The 23,053-nt window shown below is 35.9% G+C and overlaps 2 protein-coding genes across 5 annotated transcripts in view; one reads left to right on the forward strand and one right to left on the reverse strand.

Annotated features, from left to right (window-relative positions):
- Positions 1–23,053, forward strand: part of CMSS1 (cms1 ribosomal small subunit homolog) — a 431,391-nt gene that overhangs the window by 62,701 nt on the left and 345,637 nt on the right. The window lies entirely within an intron of this gene.
- The window catches only part of FILIP1L (filamin A interacting protein 1 like), a 356,414-nt gene that overhangs the window by 54,240 nt on the left and 279,121 nt on the right, over positions 1–23,053 (reverse strand). The window contains exon 1 of one of the 4 annotated variants that reach the window (XM_074214319.1): positions 12,201–12,411. The exons of the other annotated variants lie outside the window; for them this stretch is intronic. Coding sequence (XP_074070420.1) covers positions 12,201–12,346 — 146 coding nt within the window. The 5' untranslated portion in view covers positions 12,347–12,411. Of the gene's footprint in view, positions 1–12,200; positions 12,412–23,053 lie in introns of those variants that run through there. 4 annotated transcript variants of the gene reach the window in all.

Genomic DNA, 23,053 nt, shown 5'->3' on the forward strand with positions numbered 1-23,053 from the left:
TGAAATCAAGTTAAGAATCCTTGTTCTTGGGGAGGCTAGGTGGTGCAGTGGATAGAGCACCAGCCCTGGAGTCTAGTACCTGAGTCTCAGACATTTAATAATTACCTAGCTGTGTGGCCTTGGGCAAGCCACTTAACCCCATTTGCCTTGCAAAAAAAAAAAAAGAATCCTTGTTCTACTCTGTTTACACCCTTACAAAATAACTTTCAAAGTGAGGGTCAGTCACTTCTCTCTTGTTATTTAAGTAGTGACTTCTAAAGACTGTGTATTTCTTGTAATCTTTGTGGTTACAGTCTTTAACAACATACTTTAATAACTTTGATTTGGGTTTGCATTTATTTTTGTTTCTTTTTTAAATAAAAAGCATTGGAGCAGCTCCAATTGGTGATTTAAAGGACAAAATAAAGAAACATTTTCATCAGAATAACACTTAAACTGTTTCTAGTACCTTGGTCTGAAAAAGTACTGTCTTGGGAGAAGACTCTTAAGTAAGGAACCAGGGTGTGTAAGGAGCTGATAAGTTTTCTCCAAGAAGACAACCTTGTCTGTGACTAGAGATTGGCTCAGTCATTGAGTACAGGGTTGTTCTGTTTGGTTCTCCCAGATGTGTTTTTCAATCCAATATCTGTTCAGTGACAACTTTATTAAAGGAAAGTAGAAAGATTCCATGCTGCCTTTAAAGAGGCTGACTGCAAGATATCTACACATGCATGCAAATCATTTCCAATTTATCCTTTATTATAGCTTGATTGTATGTGGTTGTTTGAATATTGTTTCCCCTGTTTGATGAGCTCCTTTTATCTCTCTTGGTATCTCTAACATTTAACACAATCTCGGGTCCATAATGGACCCTTAAAGACACAGTCACACTCAGTTCCTGATTTGACTTCCTGCTTTGTTGATCTGATTCCTTTTCAAATTTCAACTGCTAGAAAGTTATTTCTTCTGAAGGTTAGGGGGTGGAAATCATTGAATCAAAGAAGGATAGAGTTGGAAGTACTTTAGTTAGAGATCATCAATTTTGGATTGGACCTCAGAAATCATCAGAGACTAGTCCATCCCACTTATCTTACAGATGGAGAAACTGAGGCCCAAATGTTAAGATGACATAACTAATAAGTGGCAGAACTTGGCTCATATCAAGGTGGATTTTTGTTTTGTTTTAGAACGGTGTTGTTTTGTTTGTTTTCTTTTGTAACATGGCTAATATGGAAAAACGTTTTGTATTACTTCACATATATAATCCATATCAAACTGTTTGCCTTCTCAAAAAGTGGGAAGGGCCCAGAGGAAAAGAATTTGAAGTTTAAAATTTTTAAAACGATTGTTAAAATTTTTGTTTTTTATGTAGTTGGGAAATATTTAACAAATAGATAAAAATAATTTTTAAAATAAAGTGTTTTCACTGTCCTAGAGATACACTTTTAAAAAGTCCAAGAGTTGGGTCTCCAAAACCTGACAGTTTCTCTCAAGTCTACCAGCTTTATTCACTTTCTTTTTTGGACTTATTTGAATGAGTTTTTCAAGTATCATGATAAAATCTTAAAGTATGTACTTTTTCCCATATGATTGATATCATTGTAGTTTGTTGGGACCCACCATTCTGACATTGGCCACTTCTCTCATCTATCAAAGGAGTGGGTTTCACATAAATGATTTTCTAAGGTCTATTTATCACTTTTAGAATAGATCCTATTTTTACCTCTTGCCTCATTTCTCATAAACTGTTTTTACTTTTATTAGGAAAGAGTTCTTCATTTTCCTAGTCAAAATAGTTCTCTCTCAACCTCTGAAGAAAATACAAATTCCAGTTCAGGTGTTAAAAAGTTAGCTAACTTGGTAATCATGGAATTTGTCAAGTTACAGATCTTAAGAGTAAGTAGCACCAAATTTCTCATTTGGGCAGCTAGGTATTTCAGTGGGCAGAGTGCTGGCCTTCGAGTTCAAATGTGGCTTCAGATACTAGCTATGATCCTGGACAAGTTCCTTAACCCCATTTGCTTTAGTTTCCTCATCTATAAAATTAACTGGAGAAGGAAATGGCAAACCTCTCCAATATCTTTTCCAGGAAAACTCCAAATGGAGTCACAGAGGATCAGACATGACTGAAAAAGGATAGGACAGCAACACATTTCTGATATAGCTGGACTTTGCATGTTCAGTTCTCTTACAATTTAAAATTTTGAATCACCATGTTAGCTAGTCTTACTTAGCAAATGAAGCAAGACTTGCACTGTGATTAAGAGGAAAATTACTTAAGTAGCAAGATCAGCTTGCTTGAAATCAGAGAACAATTACTAATTAGGTGGCCTTGGGCAAGTCAGCTAACTTCTCATTCTCTGGGAATAATGTTATCTTTTCTACCTTACCTCAAAGGGTCATAATGAGATCAAGTTAATTGTTCTGTGTAAGAGCATTATAAACTATATAGTGATCAATCAAGTCATATTATTGTAGCACTTTGCCACATAGTTGACTCTCAAATGTTGGTTAATTTTAAATTGCACAATATTTACTGAATGGCACAATAGGAAGGAGAAGTCATGAACTTTCAATTCTTGAAGTTTTACTTAATCTGCTGGATCATGTAGCTCCTTCACTTCTTTGAAACTTTAACATTAGTAACAAATTATTTTAAAAATGTATTTGTTAACCCAAATATGAAAGTAGCATAATGTAGTGAAAAAAAGGAATGAGGAGATCCATGTTCTAGGATCTAGAATTTTCCTCTAGCTGTTTGCTTATCTGCAAAAAAAGGAAGTTGTATTAATGTTAACCAATTTTTTTATAACACTTTGCAAAGTACTCTCTTACAGCAGCCTTGTGAAGTGAAATAGGCAGTATAGAAATATTATCTCTATTTTACAGATAAGGAAACTGAGATTCAGAGACTTGCCTAAGTCTGATGCTATCCAAGTCCCAGTATTCTGATTGTGCAATTTTGGGCTTCTTCTATGACTAGGTAATCTTGGAGGCCTTTCCTAACTTTGAAAGTTACAATGAAACTTAGATTCTGCATTTTGAATTTTTTCCACTCTGTTTCTGATCCCTGAACAGGAATTTATTTTTTTTCTTACTTAGAAAAAAAGAAAACTTATTTCACCTTTAAACTTTTGTTCGTGTAGTAGAATTGGTGGACTGTGAGACACAAGAAATTTGGCAGCTGTGCTCCTGTCAAAATGGTCCATCTTGATGCACTGACCTCATCCCTAAAGCTGCTGTTGGTGTAATGATTTTGAGCTGTAACAGACTCAAGAACTGAAGTAAAGATGTTTTATTCCAACTAAGTATTAAATACAATCCTTTCTTCCACACTCCTCTACTTTTTTTTATTTTGTCTTTGTTAGAGTAATAACAATACTATGATTTTTTTGCAGTTCCTTTCTCCAAGTAGCTTAGAATATCATACAGATAACATATAGTATTATTTTAGGGTTTTGTTTTTGTATTTTATTATATATATATTATATTATTATTATTATTATTTTAGGTTTTTGCAAGGCAAACAGGGTTAAGTGGCTTGCTCAAGGTCACACAGCTAGGTAATTATTAAGTGTCTGAGACTGGATTTGAACCCAGGTACTCCTGACTCCAGGGCCGGTGCTTTATCCACTAAGCCACCTAGCCACCCCTTGTTTTTGTTTCTTTAAAGGTTAAAAGGTACATGACTATTTTCCTTATTTTTTGTATAGGGAAGACAGCTTTTTGAGAATAAAAGGGCTTCCTCAAAATCACCTGTGGAGGAGAAAAGACTAACAATCCCCCATTGTTTTCTTTTGCCTCATGATGGTAGATGTCTGGACTCTTCTGTTATCTTCATTACTTTATCAAAACATGAAGAAACTTATGTAAAGCATTTATGGAAGAATTTCTTAATTGCCTTAGTCATTATCATTAATCCCCTACCAACCAGTGCAAAGTGCTACACAGGCCAAAATAGATAGTCTAGTACAGCAATTCTAAAAAATTTTTCATTTCTAAAAATTTATGGAGGATCCTTCCCCCTAAAGAGTCTTTGTCTATTTTACCTATTGATATTTCATATTAGAAATTAAAATATCTTAATACAAAAATAGTTTTAACATAATAGATGCCTAAAAGGGTCTCTTGACTTCTATTGCAAGGATTTTCAGATCACACTTTGTGAACCCCACTGGTGTAGTGTGTAAAGAAATGAAGTATTGAACCTACTGTCAAGCAGATAATAGGCACTCAAATGTTTATTAATGTTAAGGGGAAAGAGAAGTTAAATTCCTTATTGACACTCTGGCATTGGACTGATTACATTTGTTGCAATGGAAAAAGTATTTTCTTTTCTGTGAAAAGAAGGCATTTGTTGTTGTTGTTGTTCAGTTATGTCTGACTCTTTGTGACCCCATTTTGGGGTTTTCTTGGCAAGACACTGGAATGGTTTACCATTTCCATCTCTAACTCATTTTACAGATGAAGAAATTGAGGCAAAAGAGGGTTAAATGATTTACCCAAGGTAACTTAATAAGTATCTGAGTTTGGATTTGAACTCTGGTTTTCCTGTCTTTGATCCAGTACTTTCATCTGTTCTGCCTCTTAGCCAAACCCTATGTCCCTGGACCTAGAGGATCATCAGAGTATGGAAGAAGCAACAGGCTATTGAGAAAAGATATTTAGGTGCAGTCATCATGGGCTGGATTTTATCTTTGACCCATTTTCCAGCTTCCATCTGAAACTTACCTGATAAAGGTAATGCTGTGGAATCCAAACTTTCTCATGGGCATTTACTAATCTAAACAACAGCAACATTTCATATGGTTCCTCTTTTACAGAAGACTATTCCATTCCCCAAGGCTTTCCACTTGGTACTCTTTCATAATCTTTACTCAGTATTATTATTTTGTGGGAGTGTAGATAGGGACTAGCTGTTACTTATTAAGTGTTCACACACCTGTGAATCTAAAGCAAAAGTTAAGGTTCCCTGTTTGCTATTTGAATCTGTTTTTATTTTTATAGGCACTAGTGCCTTCTGATAATGACAGAAGTTTAAATGACTGATTCCCAAAGTAAAGTCTAGCAGACCAACTACCTCCAAATTCTTGAAGAAATTTCCTCATCCATATACATTGAGGGGGTCCTTTCATAGGTTATGAAACCCCAAAATGGCTTTGTAAGTGTTAACTGTTTCCCACACTGTACATGCCTCAGAGCTGTATGTTGTATTCCTTTGGTCCTACATTCATGTTGAAAGCAGGGAAGTTGTAGCAGATTTTCACAGGGAAGGGAAGCATACTAGGGAAGTAAACAAGGGATGGGCAATGTAAGATGTTTGGTTGGAGGCCCCAAGAAAGTGAATCTTTTTCACTTGCAAGACTTTAAATGAATTTTTTAAGCTCTATTCAATAAATGTTTTATTAAATGCATTTCATGTTGCTCTGATACATATTGAGGAAAACACAAATATAAAACACAGTATCCATTCTTTCCCTGTTTTTTATTTTTTCTTAATCATTTTGTTGTTATTGTTTAATTGTTTTCAGTCCTGTTTGACCACATTTGGGTATTTCTTGACTGGAGTGGTTTGCCATTTCCTTCTCCAGTTCATTTTATAGATGAGGAAACTAAGATTAAAATAGGGTTAAGTGTCTTGCCTAGGGTCATGCAGCTAATAAGTATCTGAAACCAGATATGAACTCATGAAGAGGAGGCCTGATTCTGGGCCCTGTACTTTATCCAATTTTTTGTACCACCTTGCTGCCATTTTTCTCATTTAGCCACATATTTTTACATCTTCCAAACTACCTTTTTTGACTTTTTAACCTCATAACCCAAATATCTTCCAAAATACTTAATTGTTACCAAGTTACAGAAGACCTTGATTTTCTCCTTCAGTATCTTTTGTGGCTGACCAATCAAATAGCAGAAAGTGTAAAGACTATACAAATATGTAAGGACTATATAATTAATGCTATTGATCCACTAATGTCTGGGACAATTTTTGCAGGAATAAAAGAGGTGGACAGAATGCATGCTTAATCAAAGCTTCCCAGGGTTGTCTGGAGAATAAAGTACTATTTTTCTAAGCATAAGTAGTTTGGACCAGATGTCTTGTAAGTTACCCTCAAGCTCCAAATCTACAATCCTATATAATCTTCCTTAAGACACAAGCATCATTATGAGAAATAGACAGTATTTGCATGATGCTTCTGACTTTGAGCATGGAATCAGGGAGGGCTTCCTGGAAGAGATTGACACTTGAGATGTATAGGAATTCAACCATGAGGGAGACAAAGACCATTCCAGACAGAGAGAGAGCAAATAATGTCAGTAAAACATGGAGATATGAAAACATAGAATAGGAAAGTCTGTTTTGGTGAAGTAGAGAGTATATGGAGGAACAGGAAAGGAAATAAGACTGGGAAGGTAGGTTTCTGGATTGTAAATGAGCTTGGCATTACTAGAAAAGGGAATTTAAATTTTACTCATTAGACGGTATAGTGCCTCTAAAGAAATTCCCAGATCTCTGCATAAAGAAAACAATTGTCAGTGATATGCAAGGAGAATGTGGAAAGATCATGTGAGAGCTTGTTCTTAAGTTGTTTTTCAGTAATATGTGACTCTTTGTGACCCATTGGGGTTTTCTTAGCAAAGTTATTGGACTGGTTTGCCATTCCTTCTCCATATGAGAAACTAAGGCAAACAGGATTAAATTGATTTGCTCAGGGTTAGAAAGCTAGTAACTGTCTGAGGCTGGATTTGAATTCAGGAAGATGTCTAACTGATTCTAAACCTAGTGCATTATCCCCTGGGCCACCTAGCTTCAGGCTATTTCATTTAGTTCAGGTAGGTGACATTGAGGGTCTGTTCAAGAATGGTAGAAGTGGGAACACAGTATCTGCTCTTTCCCAGTTTTTTGTCCTTTTTTTCCTTTCTCATTTTGTTGTTATTGTTCAGTTGTTTTCAGTCCTGTCTGACTCTTCTTGACCCCATTTGGGAAGAAACTGGAGTGATTTGCCATTTCCTTTCACTTTACAGATGAGGGTGGGATCTGTTGAAGAGGTGGAATTGGTAGGACTTGGTAGTTTTTAGAGATGAGAAAGGAAGAAGAGGTAAAAGGCAAAGATAATCCTAAACTTCTAAATATGGGAGACTAGTTGAAGGTGACCTAGACTGAAATAGCATTGTTAGTTAGAAAGATGATGATTTCAGTTGTTGACATTCTACTTCAGAGGTGCCAGATACATTAAGACAAAATAGCATAATAGTGAGTTATTATTTCACAGATTAGGCTATGCCATAGATCAGATTATGTCCAGCAAAGAACAGTAACTACGCACGATAAAAACTGAATATAAATTCACTCAATAGAGGTCATGCTAATCTGTATTAGTTTTAGACCTCTTGAATCAAGATATTTCTACCATACTGATATTTTCATGCTCTCTTGTTTTTTTCTCCAAGCTATCTAGACTCTCATCATTTTGGTAGAACTCGGTGAGTAAGGGAGCAAACGATGATGGTAAACACTGTACTATCCTAGAAATTGGGGGATGGGGGTGGGTTGTCAGATTCTGGTACTACCTTTACCATTAACCAAATATATGAACTTGGTTTTCCAAAAGATATTGTTTGAAATGATCTCTCAACCCTGTTCTGGGTTTAACATTATGTGAGTCTGTAAATATCTTCAATCATCTATGTATATTTTTGTACAACCCTAATTCCTGGGTTGAATGACATGGAATAGCCCCACATGACTTAATACTCACATAATAACTGCTTATATGGAGTCCTTTTGAGCCTTTCCTCATAATAGCCTTATGAAATTGGTAATGCAAACAATATTATCCCTATTTTAGAGATGATAAAGTGATTTGCCCAGGGTCATATAAGGCATACAGTCCAGAACTGGGAATGTGTTTCCTGACATTGAAGCCAGTATTCTGTTTTGCTCATACAGGGCTGCCCCATTATCGAGATAGAATGTCAATGATTGAACATGTGTATTCAGACTGCTTCTGGTGAATAAGGTGTCTGTTAATGTTTCCCCAGAAATGATAATTGAATTGTTGCCTTTAACTTGTTGCTATGGATATCGTTCTAAACCTAGGCTTGGGTAATGATTGCCATGTGCTTAAATGCCCTAAAGAAGAGAGTATTTAGTACCCTCTCTCAATCCAAATAAGCTTGCCCTGGTTCCCATCTCTACATATAACTGATGAGCTCATTACATCCCTGTACCCTTAAAGTAGACTGTTGCTAGTAGCCTCTGATATTCAAGTTGGAACCAATAGTTACTCTAAATATGGGAAACCACACATTTAAAGTCCATGTATGTGCATTCATACAGGTCTTCTGATGACTTTGTTTAGGATGGGCTCTATTACATCTTCTTCCTCATTCCAATGTCCAGTAGTGTTCTTAAGGGGTTATTTCCTTTAATGATTCATATTATTTTGAATTGACATGATAAAGATGGTTAAGGAGGGAAAAGAGGGCTATTCATCTGGTATTCCTTGCTCCAGGTTTCAGAATATAAACAGCTACTATCATCAACCGAGTACCTTACAGATAATGTTAATTGTTGATGCTTGGATTAAAGAAATAAGTAACACGTATGAACGTAAGCTTGAGAGAAAAGGGGGATTTTAGAGATACTCTATGCCAGTCTTTGAATTTTATACATGAGAAAACTGAGACTTAGAGAATGATGACATCTCTAAGGTATATAACTAGTAAGTAGCAGAGACAGTTCAAAAACTGCTTCCTTCACTAATTGCAAATCCAGTGATCTTTCCACTGCATCACCGTCTTCCCTAGCATTCAAGAAGGACAAGGGTTTGGTCTTCTTCACTGTCTTCCTAACCTCCTTTATACACCAGAATTTCCCAACTATGGTAAAACAGCTTATTCTTTTGGTCAAAATTCCTTTTAGAGTATCCTGATATGATGGAAAGAAAGAAGGGTGAGTTCTGTGTCTTTCTACTACTCCCCCAGATTCTGTTTCTCAGTTGAACTCAGAGACTGTTTTCAGGTTGGAGAAAGCACCATTATTCATTTAGGCTGTGCATGGGATGATAGATTTACCAGAAGCCCAAGAGTCTTAACTTCAGGGATTGACTTCATTCATTGTTGAGAGTGCAGAGGGGTGCAGTATGCTAGGGTTATGTAAAATTGTATCATCCCATTTTTATAAACTTCTCCCCCAAAGGCTAATTTTGAGTTCTCTTTTTTTACTTAAAAGTGTAAAAAAAACTTACACTTTTATGTTCCCTGTAACAGCAGTTCATTTCAGTGAGAAAATGACTCTTTAACTGACTGACCATTCAGGCACTATAGACTAGCTTCAAAACAATTATAGTGAAGACAGAAATAGCCCCAGAACATTTGCCAAAATGTTTAGAATACCCTTCACCTGTTATTAGTACCTGTTCATATTTAAACTGTCAGTTGGATGCAACTTAAATCCCTAAGGATACACATTAATTTGATGGATACATCACAGTAGTTTAAAAAATATGAGATTTTTGTTTTGTTTTGGGGGTATAATGGAAGAAAAAAGTTAAATCTTATTACTTATGTCAAGCTTCTAAAATAGGTCAGAGGTTTACTATTTGGAATCATGGTTCTTTTTAATTAGTGTGACACCTCATTCCCTTCCCTCTCCTCTCAAAGGGTCTTGAGAGTCTTACTGTCAACATTTAGAATTACTCTTAACATTGTTATGATTCTGTGTTGCAGAAGGTGCCCAAAATTCAGAGTAATTTTCTCCTTTTCTCTCATTTTCATTTTGTTAAATCAATGTATGTTTGACATTAAAGGTCTTGGAGGAAGAGGGGACAAAATCCCAAAAACCTTATAAGGAATTGTATCTAATGTGAATTTTCAATTTGAATGAAAATTAAGAAGAGCTGGTTTGTGTTTTCATATTGGCTGTTACTATAGAATCAATCACAACATTTGGAAAATAATACAAAAATGCCAGTGCTCAGCAGGCGAGGACTGTCTCCCTTCACTAACTGTATAAAGGGGTGGGGTGGAGTTATAGTAGCTTTATCAAGTTGATGCACATTCATTAACTTTGAAAGTTATAAATACATCATTTTTAAAATGAACTCTTTCCTGAGAATTAGGAAGTGAATTTCTATCCTAAGAGAATACAAATTTAGGAAGAATTTATGTTTGAAAAAGCACTCCTTAAGGTGCAGCCTTAGAAAAAGGCTGCAGAATACTGAGATGTATTTGGGAACAAGAGGAAGGGAATTAGAGCTTACCCTTCTTTTAAAAAAAAAAAATCCAGACAATGGGAAATAAAACTGTAAAGAATTTTGATAGAGGTTAGGGTTTTCAACAGGCTAGCTGCAGCTTATGATACAATTGGTACTTTGGGTATAGCTGAAACAGTAATTAATGGTTTCTGTTTCCCTTCTATATTAGATGCAAAAAAGCAGAATAACCTTTTGCCTAAGGCTCGGATTTTTTTTCCTCTTCCAATTACAGCCTATACCAAATAAACAACTTTGTTATTGCATATTCAGTATTTCTTCACAATGGTCTGGGTGTTGGCCTTTTTTTTTTCTCTTCATATTATTATAGGCTTTTTTAAGCTTGAAATAATAGTTCTAGGGAAACCTATTTATCAGTACAAACTTGCAGGTCCCTTAATCTGTTTTCAGCCTGAATGAAAAATAAATTTTCTTTTGGGCTGCTGGAAGCAAGATCTTCTAATTGCTCTATAAAAGTCAATTGATAAAATTCTACTAATTGATACAAAAGTGAAAGATGTGATTGTCCTCATGAATTTATCAAAACTTTAACAGACTCAGGTTTGGAAGATATTAAAAAAAATCACCGATTTATCTAATTTGTCTTTTCATTTAAAATTTCAATCTTGAATAAAAAACAAGCAAAGAAAATCCCAAACCTGTTCACTGTATTTTTATACTGCCCTGTTTAGTCCTTAGCTCTGATAAATGAGGTGGGAGTGTTCACAGTCGTCCACCAAATGCAGAGGTATCTTTAACAACTCAAGTTATGGATATTCACGTGTCAGTAAGCTATGTCTGTGAAACACTTAATCTCCATTATACATACTATAAAACACAGGGGTGAGTTTTAAGAGGAAATAGTTCTGTCACAGTAGATTTAATTTTTATGTCTTCTAATATATGTTTAGTCCAAGTTCAGCATAACTAAAAAAGCATATAACTATTTCATTCCAACTGCAGTATAGCAGCCAATCTGGTTTCTCAACTTGGAAGAACTGTATATATGTCATTAGGGAAAAAAAAATTCTGCCGAGTTTAATTTTGGCAAAAGAAGCCAAGTGTCATACACATTTTTTATTAAGCTTGCTGACTTGACTGTCTTCTTATACCATATAATTAATTTATAGCCTTCGCTTATTTCAGGTTTCGATATCATTAGGTTCAAAACCCCAAAGCTCTGCTAAATAACAAAATACTTCTTGAAGACATCTCTTGTCAAGAAAGCAGTTTTCTATGGAGCCTACCTTGATCCAAGACATCATCTTAGGGTGAATTGATTTAGCTCATTTACCCAGTGACCAGAGTTGAAGAGGAAAAAAAGTTAGAACTCAAAACTCCCTCAGTTCCTTACTTCCTCTTTCCAGATTGACATTTGCATGCTCTGTTCAGAAAGGAGAAGTCCTGTGTCTAAATAGATGCAGCCTAAGTTAAATAGCAAGCCTCCCGCTCTAAGACTTAAATTGATTTTACTTTCAAACCGGGCTCATAATCATCCTTAGGCATGTTCTTAATATTTCACACAGAATTTCCAGTCCAGTCATTCAATCTGTAAGCGGCATTCTGTCCCTTTAGTCACCTAACCACAGAGACACACATGCAGGAGCCTGGGGTGTGTGTGGGGGTCTTTTACAATTCCTTTTTTACTTTTTCTCAAGTACAGGCAGTACTCCATGTGCACTCCCTTGGAAAGCGTGCACAATTTCCCCCTCTTCTTCCCATTGAAAATGAAATACCTCATCTGTTTCTCTGGCAGCTTGGGTTTAAGCTCAGGTTAAGTTGAGAGAGGTCTTCTCCAAGGGTTCATTGGACCCCACTCTGTGAAACCTGTTTTCAGCCTGCAGTTCCGAGAGCTTGTTAAGAGAAAGGGAGCGCAGACCTATCTCCACTGACAGAAGAGCTCCTTGTTTTCTGAAGAGGAAAAAGCAAAGTCAGCTTTCTCTCTCTTCTCTGTCTCTCTCTTACCTTAGCTGTGTCTGCTGTGGAATCCCAGGAGCTAGCCCCTGCTTCTCCGAGCTGAGCCCTCCCAGGCATTCGAGATGTGAGCATTCCAGGGCTTGTGCTAAACAATGAGAGATAGGCTCTTTGCATGCCCCAAGCCTATGGAGCATTACGTCATGGCATTGCCATATAAGGAGCTCTGTGTTGTGCAGACTCGTCGTGTCTCACTAGTGTACTTTAGTGATAGCCAGAACTGAGAAAGCTTATTAATGGGGTCTGGCTCCCCCTGACGTTCCGGACTGTGTGAAGGATTTCATTTGTCTGGCCCGTTCACTGGCAAAAGAATGTACGGAAGGCCAAGTTGCATTAGTTCCTTCTTGCTATTGATAATAAAGGCGTGGAAAGCCATTTGTTGATAAGTTCGGTAATACACATCACCACCACCACCTTGGTTCCCTTGCTCAAAGCCCGAGAGGTTTTTTGTGAATAGTCTTGTGGGGGTTGGGAGGAGGGATGGGGAAGAAGAAGTAGGGAAGTAGGTTGAGGAGAAGTCTCTGAAGGTTGATTTCAGACTTCCAAAAAAAAATCTTCCCTTTGTTAAGAGTTGGGGTCCTCAGAGGGTAGTATTTTATTTCCTGATGATGTAACTACCAAACAATTTCTCAAGTGATAATGGGAAGGCCAGATGAAATTTTTTTTTAAAGTTTTTTTACCCCAAAATGAACCTTTCCTTTTCCTGAGCTCCCCCCTCCCCTCAATTCCTGCATGTCTTTGTTTTAGTTAATTAGAATCAATCAATTTTTGGAGAAATGTTTTTAGGGAAAATAGATGCTCTGTTTTATATTCACAGAAAAATAAAAGTAAGACTTGGCTTAAGAATTATTTTCTCTTCTTTATTCCTTCCATTCTGCAGGTACAGGATCTTAACACCTCTTTCTTACCTCGCCACCCCTTCCCACCCCACAACAACAAAAAATGCTGTGTTCCCCAAACAAGAAGAAAATAATAAATGGGTAAAGCCTGTAACCTTCTGATGTGCGAGGAAGTTTGCTTGCATAATTTCTTTTTAGGGTTAATGAAATTTATCCTCCTAATTCCTGTGCACATTGAGAATTAACTTCTGAAGTCAGGATCCTCATTGAATTATACAGTTCTGTTAAATAAATTATAGATGTGGCTATTTTATTTGCAGATTTCAGATGAATTGAGTAGTTTTAATAACCTGAATCTATTTAGAAGCTCTTTAAAAATTGCATTAAAATCAGATTGTTTCCTAATATGATGTACATATGTCTATAGAATTATTGTTTCCATATGTTAAGCCAAATAAAAGTAATGAAAATAGTGTGCTTTCTGTCATGTGTATTTTTGCATTGAAGTTTTATAAGAATAGATAGGAGAGGTTTAGAATAAAGATGTTGAACAGAAATTATACACTGTATATATGCCTGATTATTTATTGTAGGCTTAGTTTAGCTGTTTCTCCATTAGATGTCAGGCATTGGGTACCATCAAGGCAGAATTTATACTGACTTTCATCCTTTGATTTTTAATACGTTTGTCTGCTTGACTGGAAGGGATGAGCACCATACCCTTTAACTTAATCTATGGACGTCTTTCCATTAGCATTTTAGAAGGTGGCATCATGTTGCTCATTGTCAGTGAGCATTTCTATACTCTAAATTCATACTTTATAGTCATTTTATTTGTCAACACTTCTTCATGAATTGAGAAACCTTCAGGGGGGTTTTAAGCCATATCATTACAAGATGAGATACAGTGACTGTTATAAGCATTATATGAGGTACAAGCTATTTTGGCAGAAACTCAGTCCCAGATTGATTAGTTTCTTGTTAAATATACTCATGTAGTATTCTATACCTTGAGTTTACCTTTGACGCCAACATGAGTGGTATTGTATATTTACCAATCTGACTCTGCTGTTGGTCTTTTTTGTTTTTTATTTTTGTATAAGAGCTTTTTCTTATATATGTAATTTATTCTTTTTTTATAAGTTCATATATAAAATAGGTTGAGCTATTTCTCCTCTCCTTTACATGTGGCATAGAATCTTGACCAAAGCCCTGCTGTTATAGATGGTAAAGTCAAAAATATAGATCAGCTAACCAGATGAAAGGCCTGTGTTAAGGTATTGGGGATGGGATGGGACAAGGGAGGGGACGAGGAAGGAGATTGAGGTGGGGAGACTATCCATTTCTAGGATACTATATTATTCAAGTTCTAAATAGAACCTGACTTGATAACACCCAGAAGTAAGATCATTGCATATGATTGCATTGCATTGCATAAGAAATGATAAATATGTCCACCTTGAATTGATTTTTTTGGCTAATTAGTTCATTGACCTGGTGGTGCTAAGAAAGTTTTTTAACTAATTAATGTATTTCTCAGTTAATACCTTCAAAGCCACTGATCACCACCCCAAGTCCAACCAGCTAGCTATGCAAGATGACTTACATCTTTTAGGTCATTAGACTGTAACAGGCAAAGGAATGATTAGGATTAGTGCAAATCCATTCCCATTATGAAAGTTGAGGTGATCTTTCAAAGTGCATTCCTTATTGCTTTGAGTCAGAAATACTATTCTATTGTTATACTTGAACTAGGTCAATTAAAACCCTTGAACTTTTCTCATTACTCATTGTACAATTGAATATCATTCCTTCTGAACTTGATTGTTTGTTTTTAATTTGACCATGGCATAGGGGATAGAATATTGGAATCGATTTCTGGAAGACATAGGTTGCCTATGATTTACTGTATAACCTCGAGCAAATCATTTAACCCTCTGAGTCTCAATTTCCTTATCTATAAAGTGGAGATCATAATACCTATTTGTTGTTTTTGTTCAGTTGTTCAGTCAACTCTTCAAGATCTTTTTTTAGGGTTTTCTTAGCAGAGATGCTAGAGTAGTTTTGCCATTTCCTTCTCTAGTTTATTTTACAGATGAGGAAACTGAGGCAAACAAGATTCAGTAATTTGCCCAGGATCACCAGCTGATAAATGTCTGAGGCCAGATTTAAACTCAGGAGGGTGAGTTCCTGATTCCAGACTCTTAAGTTCTATCTACTGTCCCATGTAACTGCCATATAATACTTATAGTCCTTCACAAAGTTATTATAAGGCATGAAATAATATGTCCAGTTTTGCTTTGCAAGTTTGAAGCATTATGTAAATATGTTACTGCTATCTTTTAAATCTATTACAACTTATATGTGAATTATGTTTTTCATTTCTCTTTCAATCTGTTCTACAGAAATATTTTTCATTTCCTTCCCTTTTTCCTCCAAATTCTTCCATTATGTAAATTTAAAGTAGAATTAGTGAGACTCAGTGTATTGTCTGGGAGAAAAAAAATAAAAGTTCAATCCTTGGACCTTTTCTCTCTGCCATAAGACCTACTACTTTATTTTTATACATAGGAAGTTACAGTGCATCTTAAAATTTAAATCCTCCCTACATTTAGTTACCCTAAACTTCTTTACTTGGTCATATCAGTAAAATTTTTAACTTTTTTTTTAATTTAGGGTAAGTTACTGAAGAAATTTTTCTTCCTAAATGGTTTTTAATATGTGGAGGTAATATCTAAGAAATTCCTAAGAAATAGTGTTAATTCTATATCAGCATTATGAATGTTACTATTAGCAATATAATAGTTTAAATGGCCCTGAGTATACAGTCTGGTCATCAGAGACAGAATTCTCCTAAATTACTTTTTTAAAAATGATTTTATAATGACTACTGCAATATAAATAAGTTAACATTGAGAGGCAACTGATTTCTAATTGAAAACAACAGTCTTCCAGAGTACTGTAGTATCTCAGTTAATTGAAAAGAGGTAGGTATGTCATTAATATTCAATAAAATGTTTTTAGGTAATATTCTTTGAGTGAGCTTTATTTGAATATTTATTGGGAAGTATCTGTGTTTAAATATACCAAAAATGTCTCCAACTCTCTCTTTTATTTTTTTGAAGAATGTAACTATTCTTCCTTTCTCTCTTTTTTACAAACTTCATTTCCCATAATTTATATTAGCTGCCTTGTTTATATTTCATCAGTGACTTGGGGCCATCCTCAGACATTCAGTCGAGGTCAACACAACTTAGATCAACCAAACCTTTGTAGCTCCCTTTATCTTTTGTTGCCTATTCTCTCTTGGGGAACTCATAGGTCAAGTCCCTACTTTACTCTAGTTCTGAAGAATGCTCATTCTAAACTTGAAGCTTTCTTTGTCATTTGACAGTATCAATCTGAAAGCATTGAAAAAAATCTTAGATTTTGTGTTTGTATTAAATTCCATGTTTATAGTTGATGTTGACCAGAGTATGACCCTTTAGCATTAATTTATTCCTCGCCACAGTACTCTCCCATGTGCAACCTTCTTGCAAAGCAGCTGTGCCCCTATGCACTAGCCAAGCCTGCAGTTGCCTGTTGCCATTTATTTCTGCTCTACTGCCCCACAATTCAATAAGGGAAGGCAGAAGGTGATTTTTTGAATACCAAGTGAAACAGAGAACTTAGCACCAAAAAGGAAGTCTGGAAGATAAAACCTTCCTGGTTAATGATGCTTGTTCTTCATTGTTGAAGAAGACCACAACATCAGGGACATGTTGCCATGACAAGCACATGAATTGGATTTGAATGAGGGTGATACTGTACTAAGTCACCAGCCTAACTTTCTCCTCCAGAGCCATCTGGATCCAGTGGTCAGAATGTGAATGACTGGAGATGGCCCTGGGTGAGAGGCTGTCAGGGTTAAGTGACTTGCCCAAGGTCACACAGCTAGTAAGTGTAAAGCATCTGATGCTGGATTTGAATTCCTGTCTTCTTGACTCCAAGACCAGTGCTCAGTCCATTGTAACACCTAGCTCTTCTTTCACTGAATAGTGAGATCTACAAAAAATATAACTTACATGCTTTTGCAAAATGTGCAGCAAGTAAGAAGAAAAGTCCCTCAAACTTGAGATGCTTTTAACCACATCATTTAACTGATTGACTTTGAATGTTGTATTGGATATATCAAACCCTTTGCCTTCCATATCAACAACTTCTTTGTGCATTTCTGTTCCCGTGAATTTGTTGACCAGTCAGTCTCCTTTTCACTGTTCATCCTCCTCCTTCTCCTGCCTTCTTTTACAGAACACTAAGATCAAACAGCAGAAAGATTTTGGAGTCAGAGGACCTGGGTGCAAATCCTCACTGGACAAGCTACTCTCTGGGTCTCAGTTTTCTCATCTGTAAAATGAGAAGTTTGGGCTTTAATGTTTTCTAAAGTACATTCTAGTTCCAAATCTATGATCTTATGGTACCCAGTCAGGAAGATTCTTTTTTGGTATCAAAACTAGTCTCAGATTATCTCTGTGACTCAGTTTACTCCTCTATAAAATGAACTGGAGAAGGAAATGGCAAAGCATTAAAGGTATCTTTGCCAAGAAAACCCTCTCTGGGATCATTAAGAGTCTGACACTACTGAAAAATGACTGAATACCATGATACCCAGCAAAGTTATCCGGCTTAGGATGACCCCAACATTAGTTGTCACACTATTGTTAGTCTCATGATGCTACTAGATAATGTTAGGTCTTTTTAAGATATGTTTAGGGGTGGCTAAGTGGCGCAGTGTATAGAGCACCAGCCCTGAAGTCAGGAGTACCTGGGTTCAAATCCGGCCTCAGACACTTAATAATTACCTAGCTGTGTGGCCTTGGGCAAGCCACTTAACCCCATTTGCCTTGAGAAAAACCTTAAAAAAAAGGAAAAAAAGAATATGTTTACTTGAAATCAATGAGATTTAGGGGAGGTTTTTATGTAGTTTTATCCTCTGATTACTTTTCTGAAGAACTCACTATGTATTCTCTCCAGAATTAGTAAGTATAGTAAATACTTATAGTAAGGACTCTATACTGAACCAACATTACTTGATGTCTACATAACTACCTTGTTTGTTTTTTTCCTCTATATAAAGTCTGACCTTGAATCTTTCAGGTCCAAAGGTTTAGCAAGCCAGGCATGGAGCTTTGTATTTAACAAAGAATCTTTTATTCAATGGAAAGCCTAATAGACTTAGTTTACACAGTGAGATATGAATTAGCTGCATTACCCCAGTGAGACCGCCAGTGGGTCAGCTAGATGACTTGGCGAGAATTAAGGATTGATAAAATGACGCCACCAAAAGAGAATTAAATGGGGAAGAGGAAAGGCCTACTATTTAGGTCCTGTAAGTTTGCTTATTTATTTCTGCAAACATGTTTCGTTTCCTTAGTAACTAATAATAGTTTTGAGAAATTGTTGTACTCACAAGTATTACTGCAGGAGCAAAAAAAAAAAAATCACAAAAAACCCCCTAGAATCACAGAAATTAGAGATGGAAAAGACCTATTAGGTCATCTTCTTTATCCTTTGCCAGTACAGATTGTTCCCAGTGCTTTTATCCAGTTCATTTTTAAAGTGACCTTGTCAAATAGTTTATGCTTATTATGCTTTTTTTAGTAATGAACTTTTGAAGAAATCAAGTGTGGCAGATTGTATTTTGTATATACATGGAGCTCATTAACTAAGGGAAAATTTTGTTGGAGAAGTCTATGGGTACCGATTACAGAAGAAATAGTTTTATTTTAAGTGAATGAAAACTACTCCAGAATTTAAAAAGAGAGATAGAGTAAGTTCAACTTTGGAAACTCAAATATTCCTTACATTGTATTAATTCAGGAAATTAAATACTTTTACTTCGTTAGTATATGTAACTTGATAAAATTGGCCTTTTGATTTGAAAATGTAAATCCACCAAGAAGTAGATAAAGGACATACATTTACATATGAATTGTATAGATATATTCTTACATATAAACACACACATATTTGTATGAATCACGCCACCAAAAATGTCCATGTTAGAAATTTCTTCTAGTAAGAATTCTAACTGCCTCCTTCATGGTAGAGTTTTTAATTCTGTGTCTGTCACTAATAGTACAGACAGGGATAACGACCAATCTATAGTTTCACTGATGCTGTAGTCTTCTGGGTGAATAAAGTGCCTGTATTAGTAGATCTGTGTCTTCTCTTTGACACAGAGTTTTGGAGAATTGGTTAGGCCACTGAAAGACTAAGTGATTTGCCTGGGACCATATAACCATTATGTTATGAGAGGTTGGACTTGAACCCAGATCTTGTGTTAACAAGACCAGTTCTCTATCCACTGTATTATGTTCTAGCAGTATGACCATGAACCAGTTGCTTCTTTCTGAAACTCAGTTTTCCCCACTTGTAAAAAAGAGAAAGTTGAATTGAAATTGAATTGAGTTGAAAGTTGGTAGTCTTTAAGGTCTCATCCAGTTCTACCATTCTTTGTATTATGAAGCAATGTGATGTCGAATCTTTCAACTTAGAAGTCCTCTATTATCAAAAAAATCTATAACTGATGTTACCATTTTTTTTTAGAGAAGCAGGGTCCATTTTTAGAGTGCTTTGGCTCTGTGTGTGTGTGTGTGTGTGTGTGTGTGTGTGTGTGTGTGTGTGTGACTATACATAGTAAATAAATACCCACACATTGGTCCATTGATTTAATGCTTAAAAGGGATTATAGGGATTGTTTCATTCAACTCTCTCACTTTACTAGTGAGGAAAGTGACCCTGAGTGGTTAAATAACTTACCCATCATGATATGAGTAATAAGTAATAGACAGGATCCAAAACCAGACTCTCTGATTCTATAAAGTTGAAATTTTTTCTTCTCTGATTATTTCTCTGATATCATACTTCCTCTGTCAAGCATATTAGTCCCCATTTGCTGATTCAGAATACTTCTGCTATTGAAAGAAAACTCTTTCTTGTTTTTATTTTCTTAATGAAATCTTCCCTACTTGTATTTTTTTCCTAGTGATCTCAAATCAGCAACTTGCTCTTCAGATTCTTTGCTGTTTATCTAGTTAATGTAAAGTGCCAGAACTCCTAAGAGGGATGGGGGTTGAATAAAGAGCCAGGGCCATCAATATATGAATGTTCTACTTCTGTAAATTTCTTGTTTTCCTTTAGCCATCAGCATCCTTTATGATAGAATGGAGAGTATGCAGGTTTTTCCACCTAGCCACCCCCATAGCCTTGTATACTTTTGACCATCTCCACTTTCTGGATACTCTGTCTTTTTGATTCCCAAGACTTTGCTCCTATCTTTCTTTTTTTTTAAGGTTTTTTTTTTTTTTTTGCAAGGCAAATGGGGTTAAGTGGCTTGCCCAAGGCCACACAGCTAGGTAATTATTTAGTGTCTGAGACTGGATTTGAACCCAGATACTCCCGACTCCAAGGCCAGTGTTTTATCTGCTACACCACCCAGCTGTCCCTGCTCCTATCTTTCTAACTAGTTTTCTGTTTCCTTTTTCTTCTAGTACTTTTCCTGATCCTCAAACACAATTATTGCCCAAGTTTTTGCTCTTCATTCTTTTTTTTTTTCCTTTACATGGCTTCTTTCTTGACAAACTGCTATTCCAACTCTATCTATCCTAAATTTATAACTCCAGCCCTGACCCTTTTGGTTAAATTCTGCCTCTGTGGACCTAAAATGATTTAGTTATGTTGAATTTAAGGTACAATTTGACATATCTGATAGTGAGATTTCCCTCATATACTTGTTATTTTTATTAGCAACAGCATTTGCTTTTTTTTTTTTTTGCAAGGCAATGGGTTAAGTGGCTTGCCCAAGGCCACACAGCTAGCTGATTATTAAGTGTCTGAGGCCGGATTTGAACTCAGATATTCCTGACTCCAAGGCCAGTGCTCTATCCACTATGCCACCTAGCCACCTGCAGCATTTGCTTTTTGATATCATTTTCATTATTCATTCATTTCCCATGTTTAAAATTTTGGTGTTATTTTTGCTCTTTACTTTTCTTCTTCAATTCTCTTATTTAATCACTTACCATGTTTTCTTGAGTTTATGGTAACATTATGTGTTGACTGCTGAAATAATAGTAATACTGATAGGCTGTAATTATACAACTAGCCTAGCATTTGATTCACAAAGCACTTAACAAATATCTTATTTTATTCTCACAACAACTATTTGAGCTTGGTGCTGCTATTATCATCTCTATTTTAGGTATGAGGAAACTGAGACAGAGTGACTTGCTTAAGGCTACACAGCTATTAAGTGTTTGAGGTTGAATTTGAACTCATGTTCTTGATTCCAGGTCAAGCACTCTATTCACTGTGACACTTAACACATGTTTATACCATGCATGCTAGGATAAAAAAAGATGCCTGAACATAACTCGCTCTTTCCTCATCTCTCATGTCTTTAGCTATAGTAGTACTAGACTTAAGTAGATTGTATCTTCCTTGTGACCAATTCCTAGTGCTAAGTATGGTTTTTTTTGTGTGTGTGTGTGTGTGTGTGTGTGTGTGTGTGGTAGTATATATATTCAGTTATTTGCATATAGAGATAGAGAGGGAGGAAGACAATTTGAAACTTAAAATGTGACCAAAAAAAATTAAATAAAAAACTATATTTGTAAATGTCTATAGAAATTCAATTTTCAGTGGGTAAGATTTTGTATTAAATCCATTTGTCAACAAATATTTATTGAGTGGCCACAAACTCAGTTCTGTTACCATGAAGGTTGTAAAAGATTTGAGGCAGGCAGTTGCTCCCAAGGACTTAGAGACTAGCTTGGGATATAGGACTAACACATTTGAAAAATGAGGCAGCATTTAAGAGACAAACTGGTAAATATTAACTATAAATGCAACAGGATTTTAGAGAAGGGAGAGAGATCTATTAGTCTTTAATATTCTGGAAATTCTTTAAGGAAGAAGGTAGAATTTGAGATCTTTGAAGTAATTGACAGGAGGAGGAAATTCTAGGTAGAATTGACAGTATAACAGCCACCAAGACAGAAGCTAATCCTGTTGTGTGTGTGTGTGGGGGGGGAAGACCAGGAGTAAACCTGTCAGACTGGTTGTGGTAAGTGGTAGGAAATGGTAGTAGGATGTAGTAAGGAGAAAAGCCAGACAGAAGATTGGAATTTGTTAAAACACACTGTTCTAGCCTTTAGTCTACAACTGAGCAGCCTTTTGTTATTATTTTTTTATGTGTTTTTTGATCTGTAAAGTAGTACTATAAACAGGAGGCAGCACACTGAGGGCTTGGGGTCTAGAGGACCTCTTTCTTTCTTATTGTGTCACTATAAGAAATTCATTTAACCCATACTATCTGAATTTTACTTCCTACTTGGTAAAATGAGGGAGTTGAACTTTCAGATTAGAGGCATCAAGAACCTGACCCATCAATGGGACACATTGCAACCCACAATATTCCAAAATATAGCCCGACCAGATTAAAATATAATTAGGAAATATTTAACAAATAATGTAAATAAATTGAAATAGAAATAAAATAAAAATAATATCAATCTGTGAGTTTCTAAGTCAATATGCTACCCGTAGGGATCCTCATTTCTATTTGAGACTCCTAGGTGACACAGTAGAGTACTTCACTTTGAATCAAGAACCTGAGTTCAAATATGGCCTCAGACACTTGTTAATGAGGGGTTTGAAATTGTCCTTGATATAACTGAGAGGCATTGAAACTTCTTGAATCAAAAGAGGGACACAGTCAGACTTGTGCTTTTAGGAATATCAGTTTAGCAGTTCTAGGGAGGATGATTTTGAAAGGGCACATATAGAGAACAGTTCCAAATACCTTGTGTTCTCTTGGGTTGGAGCTCAAATAAATGGAAGAATCTGACTCCTAAGAAAACTCATCATCATTCCCCTTATCTTTTTTGCTTTTGAAGGGCTGAGTGAAGTCACACTGTGGTTCTTAATATATTCAAAGAGAAGATTAAAAAAAAAAAGACCTAC

The sequence above is a fragment of the Macrotis lagotis genome, chromosome 1 (genome assembly GCF_037893015.1).
Source record: "Macrotis lagotis isolate mMagLag1 chromosome 1, bilby.v1.9.chrom.fasta, whole genome shotgun sequence".
Classification (NCBI taxonomy): domain Eukaryota; kingdom Metazoa; phylum Chordata; class Mammalia; order Peramelemorphia; family Peramelidae; genus Macrotis; species Macrotis lagotis.